Source organism: Zootoca vivipara, chromosome 8, assembly GCF_965207765.1.
Source record: "Zootoca vivipara chromosome 8, rZooViv2.hap1.1, whole genome shotgun sequence".
NCBI classification, from domain to species: domain Eukaryota; kingdom Metazoa; phylum Chordata; class Lepidosauria; order Squamata; family Lacertidae; genus Zootoca; species Zootoca vivipara.
In genome coordinates, this window is record NC_142591.1 from 72,367,820 (window position 1) to 72,391,886 (window position 24,067).

A 24,067-nucleotide genomic window follows, 5' to 3' on the forward strand; every position below is an offset into this window, starting at 1 on the left:
AGCTTTAAGCTTCAGCAGGTCTTGATCCCTTTAAAAAGCAAATGCTGCACGTTTTCAAATTTTCTGTGTCCTTTCCAGTACTTCTGCAAAAGGCTACCTGGGCGCTCTATCTAGTTGCATATAACAGTGGGCCGCAGCTGAAAGCAGCATCCTTAAACCATCACGCTGCAGCTCGGCTCAGAAAGAACAAGCTGCCTCTGCAAGCAGAGGATTGCTCCTGGCAGATGCTGTAATTTAGTGCTCACAGGTCCCAAGATTTCCTCAACTCGTTTCAAGCTCCGTAAGCCATCGAGACAACATAATCTGCCTTCTTAAATAGCTTTTAGAGTAGCACCTAAGGTTTTCTTTTAAGGGGGGCAGGTTCTACAAAGGATGCAGAGCACTTATTTCTTAACAAAATCCCTTCCACCGTTTGGTTGACATTTAGAAAAACGAGATGCAGCAGCCTAGAAACAGACTTGTGCAAAAGAGTTGCATCGACTTTTGGAATCTCAGCAGCAATAACGTATTGATTACTGCACACGTTGCAAAATTTGCATTGGCTGCAAGTCAGTTGAGAGCTAGGCACCAAGACCAGCATCATAAGGGGGAGTGTGATAAGTGGTGTGCTTAACTTATGCAGGTGTGGTTTTTCCATTTTTGTATGTTTGCTTTGCTGTTCAGTTTTAATTATTTGTATTTTACGCATTGTGACCAATTGTGACGGCTAGCTTTTTGCAATAAAGATTTCATTCATTAATTCATTCAGAATGTTCCATGTTCTGGTACACATGCTTATTACAGACCACAGAATGCCTATACTCATGTTGATTTATAATATTTAAAATGACTTACTTATATTAGCATTCATTAATATCCAGCATGAATATTAGCATCCAGTGTGATGTAGTGGTTAAGAGCAGTGGACTCGTAAACTGGTGAACCGGGTTCGCGTCTCCGCTCCTCCACATGCAGCTGTTGGGTGACCTTGGGCTAGTCACACTTCTTTGAAGTCTCTCAGCCCCACTCACCTCACAGAGTGTTTGTTGTGGGGGAGGAAGGGAAATGAGATTGTTAGCTGCTTTGAGACTCCTTAAAGGGAGTGAAAGGCAGGATATCAAGTTCAAACTCTTCTTCTTTCCATTTGATATACAGCTCTCATATAATTAGTTAAATTTTCTATTTTTGTGGAATTTTCTGTATTATGCTCACATCCGAATTTGTTTGTTGGGTTTGGATGTTTGGCTATGGCCCCTTCCTGGTGATGCTCCCCTGCAACCTATGTGGCGGCACATTGGTTCAGAAGCAATGGGGCAACTCGGATGGCACAAGGGGCTTTTTGTGCATGCAGAACATCCTCTTCCTCTCCTGTCCTCAGGACCTTTGTGTGCCCTCAAAATCAGCTCAAGGTTTGGGGGGACCCTCCAAAGCAGATCTGGGAGGTGTGCACCTGGGGAGGAACCACTGCGCCAGTATCACACCCAAAGTTTTCTTATGCATTCACTGTCTGCGGGCTTCACAGAGACACCTGGATGGTCATGGGGGAGTGTGTTGGTCTGATGCAGCAGAGCTCTGATCTTACGCAGCCAAAATGTCATCACAACATCACACGCAACAGGGAGGTATCAGCAGGAATGGTGAAATCCCAAGGTTGCAAAAGTACAAATAAACTAGTGAAGGGGGGAGATGAGCGCAAAAAAGAAATGAAACTTATTTAGGACGATGACTCACTCAACTCAGATTGCTGACTGATTTTGGGGTGGGGAGACAAACAGAAAACTAGGGGGGGGGGGGAGAAAGTATATTGAAAATGAGCATGGCTGGCTGGAACCCGGAATAGGGGTACAGCACACAATAGACACATTGGGTTGGGACCACCCTAGCTTCAAACTCCTACACCCCCCCCAAAAAAAGCTGACCCTGATGATCCATTCAACCTTCAGCAGTGTGGAATAGCTCGCAGAAGGCTGCAACAGGATGGGGAAATCAGGGATCTGGAGGGCTGCTTTGGCATGCAGATTGGAAGACATCTCTGAAGCCAGAAATACAATCCACAGAGAGAAAGGGCATCAGTATGCAATAGCTTATAACACAACTTTTATTAGAAAAGTTATACATAACAGCAACTATTTTCAAGAATATTAACCTTGAAAAGCAACAAAAACAGACTAACAAAGTTTAACAAGAAACTAATGACCTCTATAATTAAACATTCAAGTTATCTACAATGTCTCTTTGTACAAAGGGGGGAAATCATGGTTGTACAGGCACATCATGTCAAAAATAAAGCTGCAGTAACTATTTTATATAGTTAACTTTCTCAAGGATTATGAAAACATGTTGCAAATTTTTAAACATTCACATAATTTTACACTTGGGTATACACTGAAATCTTAGTTCCAGAAGAGAATCATTTCACAAAAGTGCCAACATTTAAAGTCAGAAACTTTAGTAATTTTGCCCCACCTTAAAAAAAGAATGTTGATGTATCCATCAACATAGTCACATGATTTCTGGTATGGCCTGGTCCTGATAATTAGTAGTAAAATCAAATCAGAGGTTATTTGTAAATCCGCTCAGTATTTCAGGAGTGTGCATTATTGTGAAATACACTGTTACAAAAACTGTAAAGGTCACTGGAGATCTATTAATACTTATTACACAACAAGATTATGTTCAATAAATGCAAGGTTCTCCTGCCTCTAAAATATACATATGTAGCTTGCTGTCGTTTCAGGGTCAGTGGTGTGCCACATTTGTAAAAAGAAAAGAAAATGAAAAAGGGAAAAAAGTAGCATGCTCAAACCGAGACCCTTCTACCTACCAGCATACCTAAATAAAATTGCCTGTAATTCAGAATTATGGCATTTCTCAAAAGCCTTTAAAATTCTCAATAATTTTCAAATCAACAAGTAAAAAAAAAACCCTTTATTGCAGTTGGTGCTTTATAGCAGAACTACCCCACCCTTGCTTTCAGAAATGGACCACTGAGATGGAATGTAAAATCCAATACCAGAAATGTATTGTCTCTTGTACTTAAATAATATTTTCCAAGGATACCCATTTACATTTAGCCCCAGAGCTGCTTAAACTCTATTCTAAAGATACCATGGCACAGCAAATACTCCTGCCAGGCACTAACATTCATATTGGCAGCTCCAAGAACAGCATCAGAAGTAGGAAGATGATAAAACACTGACAGAAATGTGGGGCAGGAAGAATTCACTACCATGAGGAAAAGAGAGCACATTTTAAGCATGTTTGGCAAAAACCTGTAATGAGACAATAGGGTTGGCCATTTTTGGGTCTTCTGGAGTAGCATTCTAGCTTACTAAGCAGATAATTGTAAAACAATGTATTAGTCATAGTTACATGCACCAATATTGCACACATCTGTTTTGATTTGTTTTAGAAACACTCTTTATTAGGTCCTTGAGTCACTTTCTCTCATCTCTGCAACTGGAACTCAAGTCACCCAGTGCAGAAGTTACTAGAAATGCAAAAGTGGTAAAATGTAATAGAAAAAAACACAAAACACAAGTCAATGACTGTACAGGACAATGGACTCTAGGTTTCTTCTTTTGTAGGCCCTACACATTGGGCAATGTGTAAGTACTAATGATGCTAACTATACAGCAAGCCAAACAAACATTCAAATAATATGGAATCTGGGACCAGGAGTAGCAATGATGTCACTATAAGGTTCTTCCTGTGTCAGCTCAATAGCTTGCTGCTTTTTTAGTACCAAGAAACTGTAGAATTTTGCTGCTGCTTGTTTGCGGTTTGTATTCCTACACAGCTCAAGCAAACTGATGGATTCTGCTCCAGTCTTGGCAAGAGCTCTCTGAAAAAAGAAAATGTTATAATTACTTCTGAGCTTAATCTAAACATTTACTACTGGACCACAATTGAACCTACTAGAACATCATTGGGAAGCACATATCTTATTCTTCTAAGACTATGTGTCATTCTCTGAAGCCTGAAAATGCTAGATACTCTTCCTAACCATGTACTTAATCTTAGAAAGCAAAAGTAGAAATTTTGCTGCTTTCTGAGCCTCTTTCAATTTAGCAAATGCAATACCACCAACACCTCCAGCTTGAAGGAAGGGATGATCGTGAAGACATGCCACAGCAGTCAACACTGGGCAAATGTAACAGCCAAGATCCCACCCCTCTACCTCAGATGAAGACTGATGCAGAGAGGCAATCTCTGACTATTATAGCCAGTCAAGATGTGTGGACCCCACCCAATAAGTACAGAACCAAAACCTGATCAAGTAAAAACATAAGCAGCCAAGAGGGAGATTATAAAATACATATTTAATAGTAAAACAGAAACTTTCAAGTATCTGAATGTGGAAGTGCTCCTTCCACCATGTACATGAGTGCATAGTAACATAGATATTTTAGCATAATTAGCATGAGCTTCAAATTATGTAGAGTCATGTGGAGTGGAACAATCCCCTGCTTGTTTGGGAAACTTTTGGTTTTAGAAAAGAGCATAGAGTTTGAATTGCTAGATCCTAAAATCTGTAAGTCACAGGATCCCCACTGCATACTAAGTTTCCTACAACACCAGCTATTAGACAGCAACTATGGGAAGGGCTTGTTGCATTTATGACCTACACGTCGGCTTCCTGGCTGGCCTGTGTGGGGAGACTCAGGTATGTACTGTCTGCATAAAAAGCCATGCTCAGAAGAACTCTTCATTTACTACTGAAACCATTTCTTACCTGAAGACCATGAAGCATTTGTTGAGTTCTTTTGTTCCATCGTCTTTCCTCTTGATCCTGGTCACCACCTGTACCATCTTCCTCCTGCAACCAATCACATTTTAGATAGGGCTAGCTATTTCATTAAAATGATGCTTTTCTGCTATTCTAAAAGGCCAGATTGACTTCACTTTAAAGCTCAGGGCACAAAAGAAAAGGCACATGAAGAAACCATAATGGATTATGGTTACATGCATGAACCGTACAACAGCAGAATAAAATTCATTGCCTGTAGATTCATGATAAACAAGAGTACAATGAGCAACTTATATGATGCTGCACCCATCTACAAATGAATTGCATTGCATACAAGTAAGTGCCCTCCTCCGTTTAAAACAGGCATAGGCAAATTCGGACCTCCAGATGTTTTGGGACTACAACTCCCATCATCCCTCGCTAACAGAACCAGTGGTCAGGGATGATGGGAATTGTAGTCTCAAAACATCTGGAGGGCCGAGTTTGCCTATGCCTGCTTTAAAAGCTAAGGGGCAACATTCCTAATCCTGAGCAGTCTTTACTCATCAGTTATCTAAGCACCGTGGAATATCTTTCTTCAATCTGTGTTCCTTCAATCTGTGGCAACACTGTTGTAAGATGTAATTGGAATATATCTAGTTCTATGCAATACATATGCTAAAAGCAATTCTGGCATCTAGTTCATCTTTACAGGAATCTCATACTAAGGCCATGTACAAAAGATCTGTCTCCATAACTAGTTTCATTGAAGCACATTTGAAAATCTCTCTGAAAATCATTACAAGAGCTTCACAGTTCTTTTTATTTTAGGCAATGATGAAGTACACACAACTATACATCCTAAGATTTCAAAGTATTTTTATCATGCTATCATATAAATATTGTTAAAGAAAATGATTAAGAAACTTATTTGAATTCATTCAAAACTGCAAAATGTTCATATACCAGTTTTTTTGTACCTTCTGTTTCAGAATGGTTTGTTAATAATTTGTTTGTACCACTGCTAAAATTAAATAAAGAACTGCTCAAAGGAATTTAACTTTTACAGAAAAAAAAATGATAGGGTTTGTAATGTTTCTGAATAGTGGTCATGCTTACTCTTTCAACTTTTCTATGTAAAACTATTTACATAGTTTCTAATTTCTACTTCTCTATTCTTTTTAAACAAGAAATTTCCTTGGTGTGTCTACTTGATGAGTTTTTCAAGTGTTCTATTAGCAGCACAATCTACTCTACTGAGAAGTAAATCCACTGAGCTCAATAGAACTTATTCTCAGTGATTGTGGGACTGCAGACTACTACTGTTTAGCCCTGTTTAGGGAAGTTTTTAATGATTGATGTTTTAATGCATTTTTAATCTTTTGTTGGAAGCCGCCCAGAGTGGCTAGGGTTTAAATAATAAATTATTATTATTTTCACAAGCTTCCTATAGAACAAATTGTTTAAATAACTGCCCAGGCCAGTTAACTTATTAATTGGCCTGGCAACTGCAAGCCCAGAAGTATGAGAAACATTACAGGAGGTTGGAATAGATGACTCTCGGGGTCCCTTTCAAGTACAATTCTATGATTCTATAACTCTTCCTCTTTCATGTTCCTCAAACGTATCACTAGATGCAAATTTACATGAGGGGGAGAGGGGAGAGATAGAAGAGACACAAGGAAGATCCTGGCCTTCCAGCAAAATTAGTGGTTGACAAGGGATTTAAATGGGTTCAAATATACCATTTAGAACAAGAAACAAGTTACTCAAACCCAGCTCAGAGATCATCAACTCATGCATACAAATGCAACCAAACACATGATTGTAAAGCTTCAGCATTTTTCTATATCTGTAGAAGCAACAAGTAATAAGAGATACAGGTAAAGAAATATGCACAATCCTGTTTCTGCCTGCTTAATTCTGCAATGAAGATATATAAAGTAGTAAATGTAATCCTTTTCAAGGGCAAGGTAGGAAAAATCCAAGCATACAAATGTGTTCAAATTCTAAATGCCATTGAATTAACTCGGCCAATAGAAACTACAGTGTTGCACCCCTGTTATAACAACTCAGTACCTACCTCTTCCTCTTCCTCCTCCTCCTTTTCCTTTTCCTTTTCTTTTTCCTTTTCAGGCAAGAGCTCTAGCTCTGGAATTAGCTGGCAGATGTTTTGAGGCTCTTCTGGAGGCAGTTCCACTGGGGGCATTTCTATCGGTTGCAATGGTTGAGACTAAGGAGAGAAGCATTCAAGTTATAACAACTGAAACTAGATAACTGTTTAACTATTGAGTACATATTATTATAATTTAAAACTTTCAAAAGCTTTGTATAGTCTTACTGCATTAAGCATAAATGTATCCACATTCTGTTAAAGTCTCTTCAATGACTCTCACTCACATCTTTCCTCAATAGCCAAATTTGTTATCATTTATTTACTTATTTCATACGAAATACTCCCAATTGCTACTGAATGACATAAATACTCTTAATATGGTGTTGAAATCAGTCAGTGGAGAAAGCTTCCTTCTTTACAGCAAAAGGAGTAAACTTTTAATATTTATGTATTTCTTGCAACATTACAGCTTATGGACTCATGTCCTTAACAAAGGAGGTAATTCTTTTAAGTTTAGTAATGCTCCCATGCCTTTTACATTTAAGGTTACTACTTTTAAGCTAGCCATTTTATTTATTATTTCATAAAATTTATACACCGCTGGATTGGGGGGCTTTTTTTTTTTTAAAAAAAAACACACCTCAGAGTGGTTTACAAGACTGTAAAACAAGAAAATCAAGACAAATTTACGACCATATTTTAAAACATATACAAGTTAAAATACTAAGATTAAAATACTAAGATACAACCAACTTACTACACATCTAGAACATAAATATTTTCAGCAAGTGCCAAAAAGAGGGCAGTGAAGGCACCTGCTTGATCTAAATAGGGAGCAAGTTCCAAAGTAGATGCTGCCACAATAAATGTTCTTACAAATGCAGAACAAGTTATGAGAGGGGAGTATCCCACACTATTGTTCCACTAATGCAGTGGGCTTCTGCTTCTACAACACAACTACCTTCCTCCTCTCTTCTCTCCTGTAGCCCTCCCCACTGCTCATCTTCAAAAACGGCTCCAGAGGCCTGTGATAAAACCCAGGAATTAGGATAGTGCTACTCCCAAGTTGCTGCATTATTCAGTGAGGATAGTTTGAAATACTGCCAAGCATAGCATAGACTTTGAATTTACACTCATTTCCTATATTAATATTCCACATATGAGTCATAGTGCTGCTTCTGAATGCCCTCAACACATCGAGCCTTGCACAGCTTACAGGTCATTTTCTTCCCTATGTTCTAGTAAAACCTAAAAGTGAACAGAGAGACTCGCAATTATGCACAACATTGGGGAGTCAACAGCAAGCAGAATAGGACATTGTCACTCACGGGTAGCACAGGCTCTGGTTCCACTTGTGCAACCTTTCGCTTTACACCTGTCTGAGGTGGCGGTGGCGGCATGACCGATTCATCCAAGTTGGTCCTGCTGCCTTCCACGATGGACTCCTGAAGACGACTTGGCTCTTCCAAGATGGGTTCATCTATTGCATAGAAGTAATCATAAATGACAACCTTACTCAAAAGTCATTTAGGAGTTTGTAGCCCTTTCTATTTTGCTTTTTAAGCATGAGAGTGTTGCAAATTAATGTACTCTATTGGGGGGGGGGAGATACTAAAACTCAACATTTTCCTTTTTATGACTAGAACATTGCTTTGCTCTAAACTTAGATGATCCCAGTACACTAAAGCAGCTACAAGCATTGAGCACTAAGATTATGTAAGTTTTTAGATGTAGTTAAAAAGTCTCTACAGGTTAGGAAAGATGCCATTAAAGAAGCACAAACCAATAACACTGCGCTGTGGTTCCTCTCTGGGCACTTCTGGATTCTCAAAGTCTTTCAGGAACTCATCCAAGTTATCAGCTTCCCCACCTTTCCTCCTCTTTCTAAGATCTTCTGGTACAAGAGGTGTAAGACAGCGAGTGAAAAGCTACAAGCAAAACAAAGCAAGGTAAGTCTTACATGTGGAACAGCAGCACTTTGAATTGCTTTTGCAGCCAAACCACTGATTTAGTATTAAGTGATTTAGTATTAAGACCAAGACCAGAAAGATACCAAATTTTATGAAAATGATTTTAAGCAAAATGGCAAGCACGCACATATACAATTCTTATGAACTTGCCATTTGCAATCTGTGATATGCTATGGTGTATTTAGCTTAGGATAACTGTTATTTTTAGGGACGTGGGTGGTGCTGTGGTTTAAATCACTGTGCCTCTTGGGCTTGCCAATCAGAAGGTCGGAGGTTCGAATCCCTGCGACGGGGTGAGCTCCCGTTGTTCGGTCCCAGCTCCTGCCAACCTAGCAGTTTGAAAGCACACCAGTGCAAGTAGATAAATAGGTATCGCTCCGGCAGGAAGGTAAACGGCGTTTCTGTGCGCTGCTCTGGCTTCGCCAGAAGCGGCTTAGTCATGGTGGCCACATGACCCAGAAAAACTGTCTGTGGAAGTGGACAAACGCTGGCTCCCTCAGCCTGTAAAGCGATATGAGCACCGCAACCCCAGAGTCATTTGTGACTGAACTTAAATGTCAGGAGTCCCTTTACCTTTACCTGTTATTTTAAAATAAATTTCCCTAAGTTTGGTTTACCTTCAACAGTCTGTTATTCCACAGAGGCTGAGCAGGGAGAGAGAAAAGTTTTTCAACACCCCCAGTCTCTTTCCACATCATTAACTTCTTAGTAGGAGGTGCCAAATCCAGTGTAGTGACAATATCAGAGTAGTCACTGAGTTGGGCTCTTATAGTTTTGCTGTCCAGTTCTTTTACGCTGTCCACAATCAGTTTTCTCTTCCTTTTTGCCTTTGTTTCTTTAACTGGTCAAGAAAAAAGTAATGTGTTAACACTTCTCAATCAGCAAAAATAGTCATATTTAGAATCAGGTCACACCATTAACAACTTTAGAATTCTTTACAAGTACTGTGCTGCTCAGGTAGAAAACATTTTTTTATAAAAAGATTTCTCTTAAGACTTGTCAGCGCTAAATCGTATTAAGGTATCACTCGCAGTTAATACCATATGCACCAGGGACTGAGTAACAGCATAATTGTGACCACTGACTAAAAAGGACATATTTTATCAAGGTCAACAAGCACAAGCTGCTGCTATTGGTTGTTTGCATGTGTGAATTGTATGTATGTACATACACAGGGCACACAGGTTGGTTTAAAGCACTCTTTCTGTATGGTATGTTTTGTTACTTGAAATTAAAAATAATAAATAAAAATACTCTTTTTCACTCAGTAAAGTTAACCAGGCTTCCACCATGTTTATATCAAAATAAATTAGTTTTTTTAAAATGCCACAAGGCTCCTGTTTTTGACACAAAAGGCTAACATGGAAATTCTTCAGTCAAGACTTTTCTAGTACAAAAGTGAAAATAAGAATCCAGTATTTACCAGTTATATCAATAGGCTCTAAAGCAAAAGCTTCTTCTTCATTTGGAACCAGTGTTGTCTGATCAGTCATCGTTGGCAATGGTTCAACCGGATCAACTGAGTCTGGACTATCAGGTCCACCCACTGCGAATCAAAGATATAAACTGAGTTTCCTAATAAATGGTTAAAAGCATGGAAGTTTACACAATTCAGCCCATTTCCAATTTTCACACACTGCTAATCCATTTATAATTACACACCACTCAACACATTCCCACACTCAGACAGTGTGCTTAGAATAGGATAATTGGCGGGGGTGGGTGGGTGAAGGAGGCCTAAAATTCAGGAAGGCAAGTAAGCCAAGCAACAGAGTTGACTTGCAGCTTTTGTGAACTCAAACCGTCACCCTTGCCCTTTATTTCCTTAGTGCAATACTAAACAAGAAGAAATATAAGGCATGCTGGATCAGGCCAAAGGCTTGGAAGCCTGTAAGTAGAACACAAGGCAATAGACCATAGACATCTTGCATTATTGTTCCCCAGCAAGTGGTTTGAAATACCAGACATAGTTTGCTGGGGGTGAGGGGAGAGAGGAGAGGAAATATTATTCCTTCCCTTAAAATATGCCTTCCTTTTAGTTTCCAGCCTCATTAGCAAAAAGTACTTTCTCAGTTACTGTCAAGATGCTTATTAGCATACAAGATATACAGACTACATGAGTTCAACAAAAGGTCTATGAAGCGCTGCCCATCATTCACGGCATTTTTTTCTGTTTAAAACATTAATTTAAACACTCACTTGAGACATTATCATCATCATCTATATCATCATGCGGAGGTTGCTCAGGCATCATTACTCCACTTTCTGAAAGAGCAGGTGGGTCATCAAATATGCCTCCCTCATTGTTGCTGAGAAGTTTGTCATCTGAAAGGGCAACACAAGAGTTAAGATTGAAGGCGCATGCCATGTACCAAAATGTGGCATAGTGGTGGGAATTACTACGGTAAAGTTGACATTAAAGAAAAAACACAGCTGTTATCAGTAATAAAATTTGGGCTTTTCGTGGAAAAAGGAAATGAATGACACTTGGACCTAAACAACTTTATAAATGTAACTGGCAGGAGGAAAAATCAGACATTCTTGTTTTTCCCCTTCCTTCCTTCCTTCCTTCCTTCCTTCCTTCCTTCCTTCCTTCCTTCCTTCCTTCCTTCCTTCTCTTTCTTTCCTTTTCCCTTTGGCAGCTGTTTGTCTTTTTAAATTTACAGTAGTTTTCTATATCTAACTGTATTATGAAAAACTTTTTAAAAATCATAATACGGGGGGTGGGGGGTGGGATGGCAAAGACACTTTTTTAAAGGCAGCAAATACCATGAGCTAGCCTATGATACAAGAGCAGCTTGCAAGGAATGAAGAATCCACCTGTAGAATTCCATTCCAAGATGACACACATAGCCCAAATCCTTTATCTTCAGGATTTTAAACCAAATCCTCTGTTCACCACAGCCATCCATTTTTAATATTGCCTAGGAAAGAATGGCTTGTATGCAAGGGGGAAGATGTCCCTGCATTTTAAGACAGACAGAATACATAGAAGGATACATGAGGACAGTTGATCCCCATACAATATGGTTACCAGATGTCCCCGTTTCCCAGGACAGTCCCCGGATTTATATTTTAAGTGCTGTAGATTTATTAGTAGGGAATTAATGTTGCATGATTGGTTCAACGGCACAAGACACATATGGGGACTTCTGGTGAGGCAAAATGACGGGTGCCATGGCAGCGAGCAGCTCCTGAAGCCAGCCAGAACCAACTGCACTACCTGGCTGGCTCCAGGTGGCTGAGACTGCAGCTACCGCTGCTGCTGCTGAGGGGGAACCCGGGACGCCCGGCACATCAACTGGGGGAACCGCTGACACACAGCCCCATGATCAAAATCTAGCCGGCAGCAAGAGTGCCCAGCCACCTGGCCGACTGTCCAGCGGCGCTCCAGGGCTAGTAAAAACCCTGGAGCCAATGCAGGGAGAAGGAGGAAAGGAGAAAGAGAAGGAAGAGAAAGAGGAAGGAGAAAAAAGAGGGGAACCCCAACCTTGCCGCACTGCTGCCGCTGCCACCGCTGAGGAAGAGAGGTAGGAGAGCACCGGGAGGGCAAAGACACATGGCTGAGCCCAAGCCCGACCCAAGCCTACTCCATGGCGGATAGCGCTCCAAGAGATCAGGCTGGGGCCCAGAGGAAGGCCGTGCAACAGAGGAGATCACAGAAAAGATAACTTTCTTAATTTTTTAAAAAAAATAACTCCCCCCCCCAAAAAAACCCGTGTCCCCAGATTCTTTGAAAAAAATCTGGTAACCTTACCATACAACCCAGAAAACATGCTCCTATTAGTTACTGGTGCCACTGTCCAATAACCCCACTCAGTAGCTAGCCTGTCTTCTACAGTAGTATTTCTTCAACTATAAGTAGGGTCCTTTCTCATAAACACGAGTTTTATGTTTTTAAAACAGTGAATCAGAACCTCAGGGACTAGATAAGTAAGTGATGCTGGCAAGACGTTCAAACAGGCTTTAAGATTTATACACTATATTCTCTTTAAAACAAAATCCACACAAGGTTGGACCCCTTAAATTATGTAGGGTGAAATATGAATTACCAACATACCCAGGATGCCACCATCATTTCCCTCTCCAAAATTGTCATCTTTGTACTGATCTTCATATTCCAAGTGATTAGATTTCTCATTAAGGTGACTGGTGCTCTGCTCAGGCTCCAGCAGAAGGTTGGAAGCACTAGTACTATCCAACATGTCATCTGCAAATGCACTATCTTCTCTCATCATTTCACGATCATCCATTCCAAAATCACCTGTTATAAGAGCAGTCATCATAAATGCAAGTGACATTGAAAAAGAACCTCAACTGGTAATACAATATTATTACGCTACAATTTATGAAATCCTCTACTTCTAATTTTAATCCTACTGCTACTGAATGGCATACTCTTAATACGGTGTCAAAATTGGTCAGTGGATTCTTTATGGCAACAGAAATTAGCTTTTAATATTTATGATTTTTTTGCAACATTACTGTTTGCAGACTCATATCCTTAACACAGACGGTAATTCTTTTAGTTTTAAAAATGCCTCCCATGGCTTTTGCATTTAAGGATACTACTTTTAAGCTAGTGGTTTTATTTTATAAAATTTATATACCACTTGATTGTAGGAAAAACCCTAAAAGCAGTTTACAAAAAGCCATACATATATACAAGTTAAAATACTGAAACTGATAAAAACCACCTCAACTTTCTAAACATCTTGGTGAACTTGTCTAACCAACAATGCTTTAAGCAGACATCCTGCTTGATCTCAACAGGCAGGGAGTTTCAAAGTATAGTTCCTGCCACAGTAAATGGCTGCATTCTTACAAATGTGGAATGGGTATTATGTGGCACTTTTAGTAGTGACGATTCCACTGATCGAAGCAGTCAAGTGGGCACATGTGGCGAAAGGCAATCTCATAGATAAACTGGACCCAGCAGTGCAGTTCCTTCAGCACAGGTGTTATATGCTGACAAGGCCTCATTCCTGTCAACAATTGTGCTGCAGCATTCTGCACCAACTGCAGCTTCTGGATCAAGTGGGATGGAAGCCCCACATAGAGTACATTGCAATAATCCAGTCTTGAAGTAACCAACATAAGAAGACATTAACTACTGTGGCAAGGCTTTCGTGGTCCAGCAATGGCAGTAACCGTCAAATCACTTGCAGCTGGTAAAAGGCACTTCTTCTAGCCACTGAAGAGAAGGTTAGCAGTTTGGGGGTGCTCCTGGAACCAGCTGTCACTGGAGGCTCAGTGCCTCCATATCACCAGGATTCAAGCTTAGCTTGTTTTTCCTCATCCATTTCAGCACTGTGTCCAGGTGGCTGAGGGACTGCAGGGCCTTTCCTGATTCAGATGTTATAGAGAAACAAAGCCGAGTATCATCAGCATAATGCAGGCACCTTGCGCTGACACTCCTAAACATCAGGAAGAACTTTCAGAAAGTAAGTGTCATTTGACAGTGCATGGACTCCCTCTTCAGGAGGTTGTGGACTCTCCTTCCTTGGAGGTTTTTAAGCAGAGATTGGATGGTCATCTGTCAGGTTTTAAATTTTTCTAAGCTTTGATGTTAATTCTTCCTTTTTGCTAAATCCCTGGGGGTGCTCCCTGGAAGGAGCAGCACCTTTCGGTTTGGCAGTAAGTGCTGAGAGACTCAACGTTCATGGCCAAGCTTTCAAAATCAGAAATGATGGAAATCAACCAAACAGCAATAAAAGTAGCCATGGAAGGGGAATGATCCTCTGCTCACTCCAGAATCAAGCAAAAGCGGTTATTTCCAGCTTACTTCTGTTTTCCATTTCTTCAAGATTTTCTTTTATAATCTTGTTCTCTTTTCTGAGAAACACTAGTTCTTCAGTTTTTTGCAAGCCAATGTGAAGCACCTCTGAGGCACAGGTAGCCATGTCATCAAGGTGTATTCCAAACTGAATCATTTTTGTTTCCAGAGGCTTAATTATCATATTCCAGCTTGTTGCTAAAGCCATTGCAAAATGTGCTTTAAAAAGTCTTTCTTAAGTTACCATGATCACAATCAGTCTGGATTCGTGTTTGTTGGACAGATCATTGCATTCTTGGTGCCATTTTGTTCTGGGTGACTTTTGTCTACTTACTCCAAAGAGTCCTAATCCTGGTCAGCTTTCTCTACTGTTCTAAAATAGTCAATAAGTTTTCTTTCTTTTTTCTAACTAAGGAAAGACAGAGCCAAGCAAACTACCACAACACTATACTAACTGCTTCTGTGGTAACTTTACGTAAAACTGTAGTGCAGTTGCCACAAATACATTTAAGAACAGAAGTTATACTTTACCGAAGTCATTATCCTGAAGGATACTGATGTTTCCCACTTCTTCTCTCATTGTAATTTCTTCCACTCTGCTTTGATTTAAACTGAATTGCTGAGCCACATCAATATCACTTTGAAAGAACAAAAAAAATGAGAAATATCTTTAGTTGGAAACCATCTCAAAACACAAATAATAACTAATAAAGCTTAATCACAGAAGATCAGGTTTATCAAACTAATACTACAGAGACTTACTTTTCTGATCAACTTACGTTTGTAAAAGTAGTTACAAGTATCCTTAGACACAATTATTTAAATGTTTGAAAGAATTTAGTTAAAATATTGGCTCCATAAAGTAAGGAATATACAAGAATGCTACAAGGATACATTCTGAAAGTAGCCTGGGTACAAAAAGCACTATCCATTCAATAGTTTCTATCATTACAGCAGGTTTAGAAAAGTGGTAGCTATCCAACTATACAATTTAAAGACAAATAAACCACATGCACTGTAGTACAATCATTCAGAATTTGGCATGTGGTCAGCCTTCCCCAAAGCAGTCTTAGCTGAGGCATCTGTGTGTCTTACAGGGTTCAAGTGCTTACACATAACACAATTAGAGGAATATGAGAAAATGTCAACAACCATACATTCTCCAGGATAGCAGTTCTAGAAACAGCAGAAGACAAAGCAGCTTACTCTAAATCTGGCAAGGGTTGGTCAAAATCATGGAATTCTTCAGGTAAGGTGATAGCATTATATGCAGCTTCTCTATTTTCCTCCGGCAAATCAACCACACCTGAAAAACAAGTGCTATAAAATTCGTAAGGTGATACTTTTAAACAAGAAACAACCATCTTGGCACATGGCACTTATTGCGGCAGGAGTCTTTTTAGCCAATGAACTATTCCATCCACTGAAATAAAACCTATTCTTTAAGTAGCATTTTCTGTTACGGTGAGGCATCATGTGCTCACAGACTATTGGGTCTTTAAAGGTTCCACATGAAGCCAGTGTGGTATAGTGGTTAAGAGTGGTAGATTTGTAATCTGGTGAACCAGGTTTGCGTCCCTACTCCTCCACATGCAGCTGCTGGGTGACCCTGGGCTAGTCACACTTCTCTGAAGTCTCTCAGCCCCACTCACCTCACAGAGTGTTTGTTGCGGGGGAGGAAGGGAAAAGAGATTGTTATCCGCTTTGAGATTCCTTAGGGTAGTGATAAAGCGGGATATCAAATCTAAACTCTTCTTATTTTTCTTCTTCCTGTAACTCCATGAGCCCACTGAGTTATTTGTGTGGCAATGTATTTGTAGCTACAAAAAGCGCCCCTAAACAAATATGCCTCTGGAGAATTTCAGTGGGTAATAACTTAGGAAACATTCCTACTTATAAAATATTCCAATATTCAATAGGCCTTACACCTACTTAAGCATGCACAGGAAGGGAAATTTAAACATGCTATGAAAAGAGAATGAAAAATGTGTAAAACAAGTAAATGTTGATATAATACAGGCAACCCCCAATTTGCATGGGGGTTTCATTCCGGGTCATCATGCATGACAGCAGAGCACACATAAGCCCGATCCATCCCCTTTTTTGGCCACTTCAAAGTCGCCACAATGCACAGCCGCGCACATATGAAACACACATAAAATCGGTCATTGCCTGTACAGTCATACGTCGGTTTAAGTACGCCTCGGTTTGAGTATTTTCAGTTTAAGTACTCCGCGGACCCGTCTGGAACGGATTAATCCACTTTCCATTACTTTCAATGGGAAAGTTCGCTTCAGGTTAAGTACGCTTCAGTTTAAGTACTCCACGGACCGTCTGGAACAGATTAATCCACTTTCCATTACTTTCAGTGGGAAAGTTTGCTTCAGGTTAAGTACAGACTTCCGGAACCAATTGTGTTTGTAAACCGAGGTACCACTGTACTGTATATGCTCATGCCTAGTACCACTGTACTAAATTCCAGAGCAATTTGCTCTTTATGTAAGAGCAGTAACTTAGTGAATAGCAATTATGCAGCAAATACCTGGACGGAAAGCCATCTTGATCTTAATGAATGCCTCATTACAATCTGCAAGGAGATATTTAGCTTTCCTGTGATAAATTCTAACAACTCCCAGTAAAAGATGTCCTGAAGTCCGAAGAGCCATCTTCACCTGAAAATTTACTTATAGTTAGTATGCAGCAGTCAATCATATCTGATGGAGAAACATTTTTTTTGGCGAAAGATAATTCCTCAAGCAAACAAGTTGGAACTTCTTTTCACTGTCAAAAATATTTATAACTTTGAGAAGTACTTTCTAAGACTATCCTTCCTGGATCGCTAAAACCACTGTTTCACCAATATTTTTGTTTGTTTGTACATGCAAATAGTCACACACTCTGCGTCAATGATGACTAATGATCATTTTCCAGCATGCAGGTAGGGATTACTTTCTGTAATCTGGCTGAGCATGAATTCTACCCATTCACCAATTCAACTATTGATGTACCACAAATTACTTAAACTGATATCCACAAGCTTGGGCTTGTAAATTTATGTGGCTTTAATATCAAAGATGTTCTATTACTATTTTTAGCAATCATGAAAAATATATATTTCAGAAAGACTGACAAAAAACTTATTGCAGAAGCATCCAGAAGAGGATCAGTACTTGAACAATGAATTATGAGAATAATTAACTAAAATAGCCAGTTTTAGTTTCCATTGTTCTAGGTCATTTTACATGATGCCATCTTACCTGGATAATATAGTACCTGGTATATTTTATTGAAGACAATAGGGAGTTAATTAAAGCAATGTGGGTTGTGAACACAGAACACCAACAGTAAAGTAAACAACACAAGCACAGATGAGATTCAAAAAGCAGGTATGAACTAAACTTCATCCTGCATGTAGGATCAGTTTCTCATTCTGCATATAGGAAGTCTACAACAATTCCTAGTCATGATAGATAAATGATATCTCTTTGTTGAAGCAAATATACCTCTGAATGCCAGATGCTGTGGGCAAATGAAAAGAGAATGACACATGTCATTCATGCCCTAAACTGAGTGCCCAGAAGCACCTGCCTGGTTACAAGTGGAAACACGACACTGGACTAAGCGTATGTTGGTCTGATATAGCAAAGCAGTTAATGCCAAGTTCAATGAAGCAGCAACTGAATGAATGCATATTTTTATATCAACACTTCTGATAGCACATGAAAAACACAGAATCCTATTATCTCTAAACAAATGCTATTACTTTTGTAATACCTTAGGCGAGATGATGCTTTCCACACTGCTCTCCAAATTGCATTCAAACACATGGGCTTTGGTTAGCTTCTTATCCCAATGGGCCGCCAGCCAGATTTTGGCTAGCGGCCCTCGCTTGCTCAGAACAAAGTGAGCGTAGAACATTGTGCCAACTGTCTATGCCACAACCTGTAAAGAAATACAAGTAAACTAAATTATTATGCAACAAAAAGGAAACAGATTAATTCTTGCAAGTTATTTTGTAGAGGTATAGATGTTTTCTGTTTAGCAGAAAAAGAAGCCATGGATTTACCTATATAAGGGCCACTTTGTACAGTAGGGTTATCAGACATGACACCTGGGAACATGCCATCTAGAAACACCATACACCACTGTTGGCCAAACTTTGGTCTCCAGCTGTTTTTGGACTACAACTCCCATCATCCCTAGCTAACAGGACCAGTGGTCAGGGATGATGGGAATTATAGTCCTCAAACAGCTGGAGACCCAAGTTTGGCCAACACTGCCATACACCAATCAGGAGTTTGGAGCATTACTGTGCACAGGATTGTCAGGTAGCAGGTTGCATCACATCAAGTAGTTCCTTAAGCTTGTTTCCTCATGAAACAAGCCATGTGATGCCCCACAAATATACTTCAAGGCACGATGCTAAAATACCAGATGTGTGGAACGTCTCAGTTGTAGAGACAAAAAGCAGAATTGAGCTTTTTCTGCTTCAATTATTATATTACTTTCATTCCAGTAGCACAACAACCAGCAGGCAACAAGTACAGCAAGAATCTTAATTAGTTTAAACCTCCAGAACTGTTTCCCTAACCCAGTATGAAGAAATACACTTGCAAGCTTCAGTATGTGTCCATATTATTCTCCCTTTTGCAAAAGTCTTCTGCAAACTATGTACTTAACTGCAAGCCTTGAAATACAATGCACATTTCATGAAGTCAAACAATTTACAGCAACTAGTCTGCAACTGCATCTGCTAGCCCCCCAAATACCAATATTGCTATGATTTCACTTGCTAGCTCCACTTCTCTTAACTGCATATTATAGACAAACTCCCATTACTGTGACAGTGTCAGCAATAGCAACAATATCAACACCAGACTTGTTCCCTTCCAGCAACTGGGAGCAGCAGAGAGAATTTTCAACAACCAGGTATAAACGTTCCCTTCAATAACTGTAGCCCTCTTCTCATATTCTGTACACATTCTACCAAAGTGTGGGAGTGAGATTTTAGCTACTGATCCTCCCTCACTTCATCAGCTGACTCTGCTCTCAATTTGCTATATTGAGCACATGGTGAGAACATGTTTTATGTACGGTTTGTACTTGGGATCAGGAAAACTAGTAGTTTCCAACTGCATGTACAGCTGTGCCTATATATGAAGCCCATCCTAATCTACTAAACATAGATGGAAATCGGTGGGTGTGATTCTGTCTCCCTCCACACGCTGACTGAAGTGAGAATGGAACACAAGAGACTTTATACCCAGAAAACAAAAATATGTTTATATGAACTACACACAAACACTACTCTTTAGGAATACTGAAATTATTATGCCTCATTCACACATCACACTAAGCCAAATCATGAACATACAAACAAACAAACAAACTCCAAGAGAGATCGGAGTCATTTTGGTTTTTCCTTATCATTTTGCTACTACACTGAACGAAGCCATGGTTTGGTTTAGTGTGTCATTTCAATCTAGGCTCATGGTTTAGCTCTCTGCAACCAACTGCATCCTGTGAACTCTCAAACTTTATTATAACTTGTGTTTGACTAGAGAGCTAAACCAAAAGTTTGGGTTCAAATGACATAAGCCAGCATTGTGCAAGACAGCAATAAAACAACTAGGAGTAAAGCAACCACAATCTTCTCTCTAGTACAGGGGACCCCAAACTATGGCCCGAGGGCCACATACGGCCTGCGAGGATCTTTTATGCGGCCCCCGGCAACCCCATCGCCCGCTCTTACCGGCGCGGCTGCCCACTTCCGACCCGGAAAAGCGACGGAAATAGCTTGTGCGCACACGTAAGCATCATTTCCGGTGTACTTCTGGGTGGGAGGAGGCTTCTGCACATGCACACAAGCTATTTCCAGCGCATTCCAGGTCGGGAGTGCGCACGCGCTCCCTCGCCCTCCGTGCGATCGGCGCGGCAGGCATCCGGCCCGAAGCCAGGTAAGATTGGGGACCCCTGCTCTAGTACATATCCTCTGGCTGAGAAAAATCAAATGTTCCCCTTAGGAAAAACTTCATGCAATTAAGAACTCCATTCAAATAATAGCTGCTAGCCACTGATTTACAGTTATTGCACCTCTGTGACCCAATAAGAATTACTATCATGTTAGGTACTTTTCAGAAAAAGATTACTAAATCCACAGCTGAGCATGCTTTGCTGCTTCAGTGAATGCTATCCATAAACTCCTACTTTCATGTCTTCAAGATGGGAAGAGGATCTCTGGCACTGCAATAGTGGGATGAAAACTATCGTGCCTGCTGTAATCCTAATAACAAAGCATCCAACAGACATAATACAAGGCTGAAATTCTGGCACCACAGGAATGTGACTTAAATGACCTTTGACATTACTTGTCCTTCCAGATGAAAGTTCTCTCCAGTGACCAAGAATGTTTGTCAACACTGCTCATTTATTAGGAAATGTTTGTGTGTTAGTTTGTTTAATTTATATACCACCTTAATCTTGCAAGAAGCTCAAGGTGGTTACATGGTTCTCAGTGTTTGAAACACCCATTGTTCCAGGAGTATTTTGCAAAAAGCGAATTTCATTAGTGTGAGCAGTTTCTGAGCTGGGAGGGCATTAAGATTTCAGATTAAAACTGCAGAGTGGAAGGAAAGGAGGAAGTTTTTCTGCCTCCCCACTTCCACCTACTCTCTGAAGATTGGAAAAGAGACCCTCTTAAGAATATTAGCAGGTGAGCAAAGAAAGGACTAGACCAGTGGTTCCCAACAGGTGGTCCGGGGACCCCCAGGGGTCCGCGAGCTATGCCAGAGGGGTCCGCAAGATGCTATTAGAATAAAAAATATATTAAATATATTTTGTATGATAACAGATTTTTTGTTTTGGCCGCTTCCTGCATGAGCAGAGTCTAGCTCAAAACTAGAATTAGATAGAGGCAGTAGTTCTGCTGTATGCCGTTAGGCGGCGCTTTACAAACACTACTGTTTTGCAAAGAGGCAGCACGAACATTCTACTAACGCTCACCTCCCCAAGATGCTTTGCGCATGTCGGCTTCATTTGTGCGCTACTGTGCAGGTACCCTGTCTTCTCCATTCCCCTCCCTCCTCCCTGGCACGCGCTGCCTCTTTGCAAAACAGTAGTGTTTGTAAACAAAGCGTTGTTTTTCGCGGAAGCTACAGTTCGCGTAGTTAAAAATGGACTGTTGGTTAAAAAGTCTTTCGTTAAAACGACAAAGGCCTACAGATGAAGAGGAAGATAATGCATTTGATGTTCAAGCAAGTAAGTCAGTGACTCTCGAACCGATCTTGTCAGTGTCCATTGAACCTAAATCGTCGGCGTCCCTTGAACCTAACCCTTCCAAGATCAGTGTTAAGCTTACTGGAAAAATTAGATTAGGAATTAGGAATTAGATTTAGGATTAGGAATTAATGGGGGTCCTTGTCACAATAGCGGCTCGATGAGGGGTCCTCGAGAAAATTTTGTTGGGAACCCCTGGACTAGACCATGTGAAAAATGAACAGAATATTTTAGCTGCAGTTCATTCATTTTCAGCTTTGTATTCTTGTTAGAAAAAAAGCGTACCTAGACATTCTGTTGTTGTGCCCGTAACCTAGGTTTAAGGTGCGATTTAGCTCCTAGCTTTCATATCTCAGTTTCTTACACTGTTGGTTCTCCTCCCCACAGCAACCCTGTGAGGTAGGTTAGGCTAAGAGATGGTGACTGGCCCAAGATCACCCAGCAAGCTTCATGGCCAAGTGGGGATCCAAACCCTGGTCTCTCAGGTCACAATCTAACACACTTGCCAATGCACCACACTGCCTGGACATTCTAACTTATGCAAATTCACATATGCAAGAATCCTCCTCATCCTGAAATTACAAGTTTCACAGATGACTGTGCCTTGCCATGAGATACCAGCCGGGGAAATCACTCAACCCTGGAAACATGCATGAGACTCTCATGGCCTTGGTCTGTCTCCCAATCGCTCCCACAATCCAAACATTTTAGGAAGCTGAGCCGCCTGATAGCAGAACCTCCAGCTGTCACAGTCCTTCTTTTCCTAGGCATCAATTAATATCTCACCCCCTTAAGCACCAACAGTAAATTCAACCTGTGGACCTGTACTACATGAGGCCATCTCCCCCCCCCTTTTTTTACAATGAAAGGAATCATAATATTACAATGCTGGGCAAAGCGCAGGAGGGGAATTAAAAACATACACCAGTTAATGCCATTATGAACAAAAAGTTTTCAGCACAGCCCTATACCTATTTACTCAGACGTATTCAACTGAGTTGCATGGAGCTCGCTTTTACCGTGGACTGGATTGCAGCATTTCGATTTTTCACTTAAATGAACAAAATAAAGCAAACAAACAAAAACGCATGAAGGGGAGAGGATATATTGTATCACTACGTATGCAAGCAACAATTGCATATATGCCAGTCTAAGCAACTGTTACTTAGTTATTACCTAAATACATATACAGTATGGCTATTTATAAGATGAGATATAAAGATTGATAGATATGGATAGATATAGTTATATAGATATGTACTGTATATATATTTAATAAACGCGTTCAAAATATCTTTACACTTGTCCAGGCAAAATCTGCAAGCAATCCGTCCATAAGTTGCGAGTTTTGTCCTATCTTCATTTTTTGGGGGGGGGGGCGACTGGATCGTGGTCTTTTTTTCCTTTTTCTTTTAAGTAGACCATAGGGGGGGGAAAACCAAAACACAGCCCAATTTTCTGCGGATCGAGACCTCCTTTTGCAACCGTTTGCGCCGCGCAAGGGGCTGCTTCTTCGAATCAACGGCGCCCGCCGCCTTCGAGGAAGCGGGGAAACGAGGCGCGCGCCGAGCCAGGGACGAGAGAGACTCAGAGGCGGGGAAAGGCTTCCTCCTCCTTCCCTGCCGAGCCTCTCCGAACACGCTGCGGCGACGTCGGAGGCGAAGGCGGGTTTGTTCCCCCGTCAGGCGGAGGGCGAAAGGCAGCCAAGGCCGCCTTCCTCCCTCCTCTCGGCCTTCAGCGGCTCTTTCCCGGCTAAGCCAGGCGGTTCCCTCAGCGGCAGCGGTTTCTCCTCACACGGGCACCTACCTGGGCCCGAGCCTAGGCCTCTTCCCCGTTCCCAGCAGGGTTGGCGGCCCTTCCCGCCCGCCTCCAGCCCCTTACCTCGATTCCTGCGCGGCCGCCGAGGGCAGCGGGCCCCACGGATGAGCGCTGGGGTGAGGGTGGCCACCCGCCGCCGCCGCCGCCGCCGCCGCTGCCCCTTTCCTCGCGTCTCCCCCTCACCCCCCCTCCGCGAGACACTCAAACAAACAAGATGGCGGCCGCTCCCCTTCCTGCCGCCCAAACCAGGCGTTTAAAAATCGGCAGGATGTTTACCGTTAAAAAAAATGGAGGGAGGGGAGAGAGAGGAGAGAGATTGGAGGGCGGGGGAGTGAGAGCGGGCCCCAGTGCGCCTGCGCGCACGAGCCTCGCGGCGCTAACAGGCCAAGGCTTGCGCAGTCGCC

At 41.1% G+C, this 24,067-nt stretch overlaps 1 protein-coding gene across 1 annotated transcript; it reads right to left on the bottom strand.

The window, feature by feature from the left end:
• Positions 1–2,059: 2,059 nt before the first annotated feature.
• On the bottom strand, positions 2,060–24,067 carry RAD21 (RAD21 cohesin complex component). Its single transcript, XM_035125645.3, has 14 exons — positions 23,727–24,067; positions 18,345–18,512; positions 17,113–17,242; positions 15,777–15,876; positions 15,102–15,208; positions 12,855–13,058; positions 10,994–11,119; positions 10,218–10,340; positions 9,412–9,635; positions 8,608–8,752; positions 8,153–8,304; positions 6,792–6,941; positions 4,715–4,798; positions 2,060–3,823 (listed from the first exon to the last, which is right to left on the bottom strand). Exons 2-14 carry the CDS (start codon positions 18,486–18,488, stop codon positions 3,632–3,634), a joined length of 1,881 nt encoding a protein of 626 aa, XP_034981536.1. The 5' UTR covers positions 18,489–18,512; positions 23,727–24,067; the 3' UTR covers positions 2,060–3,631.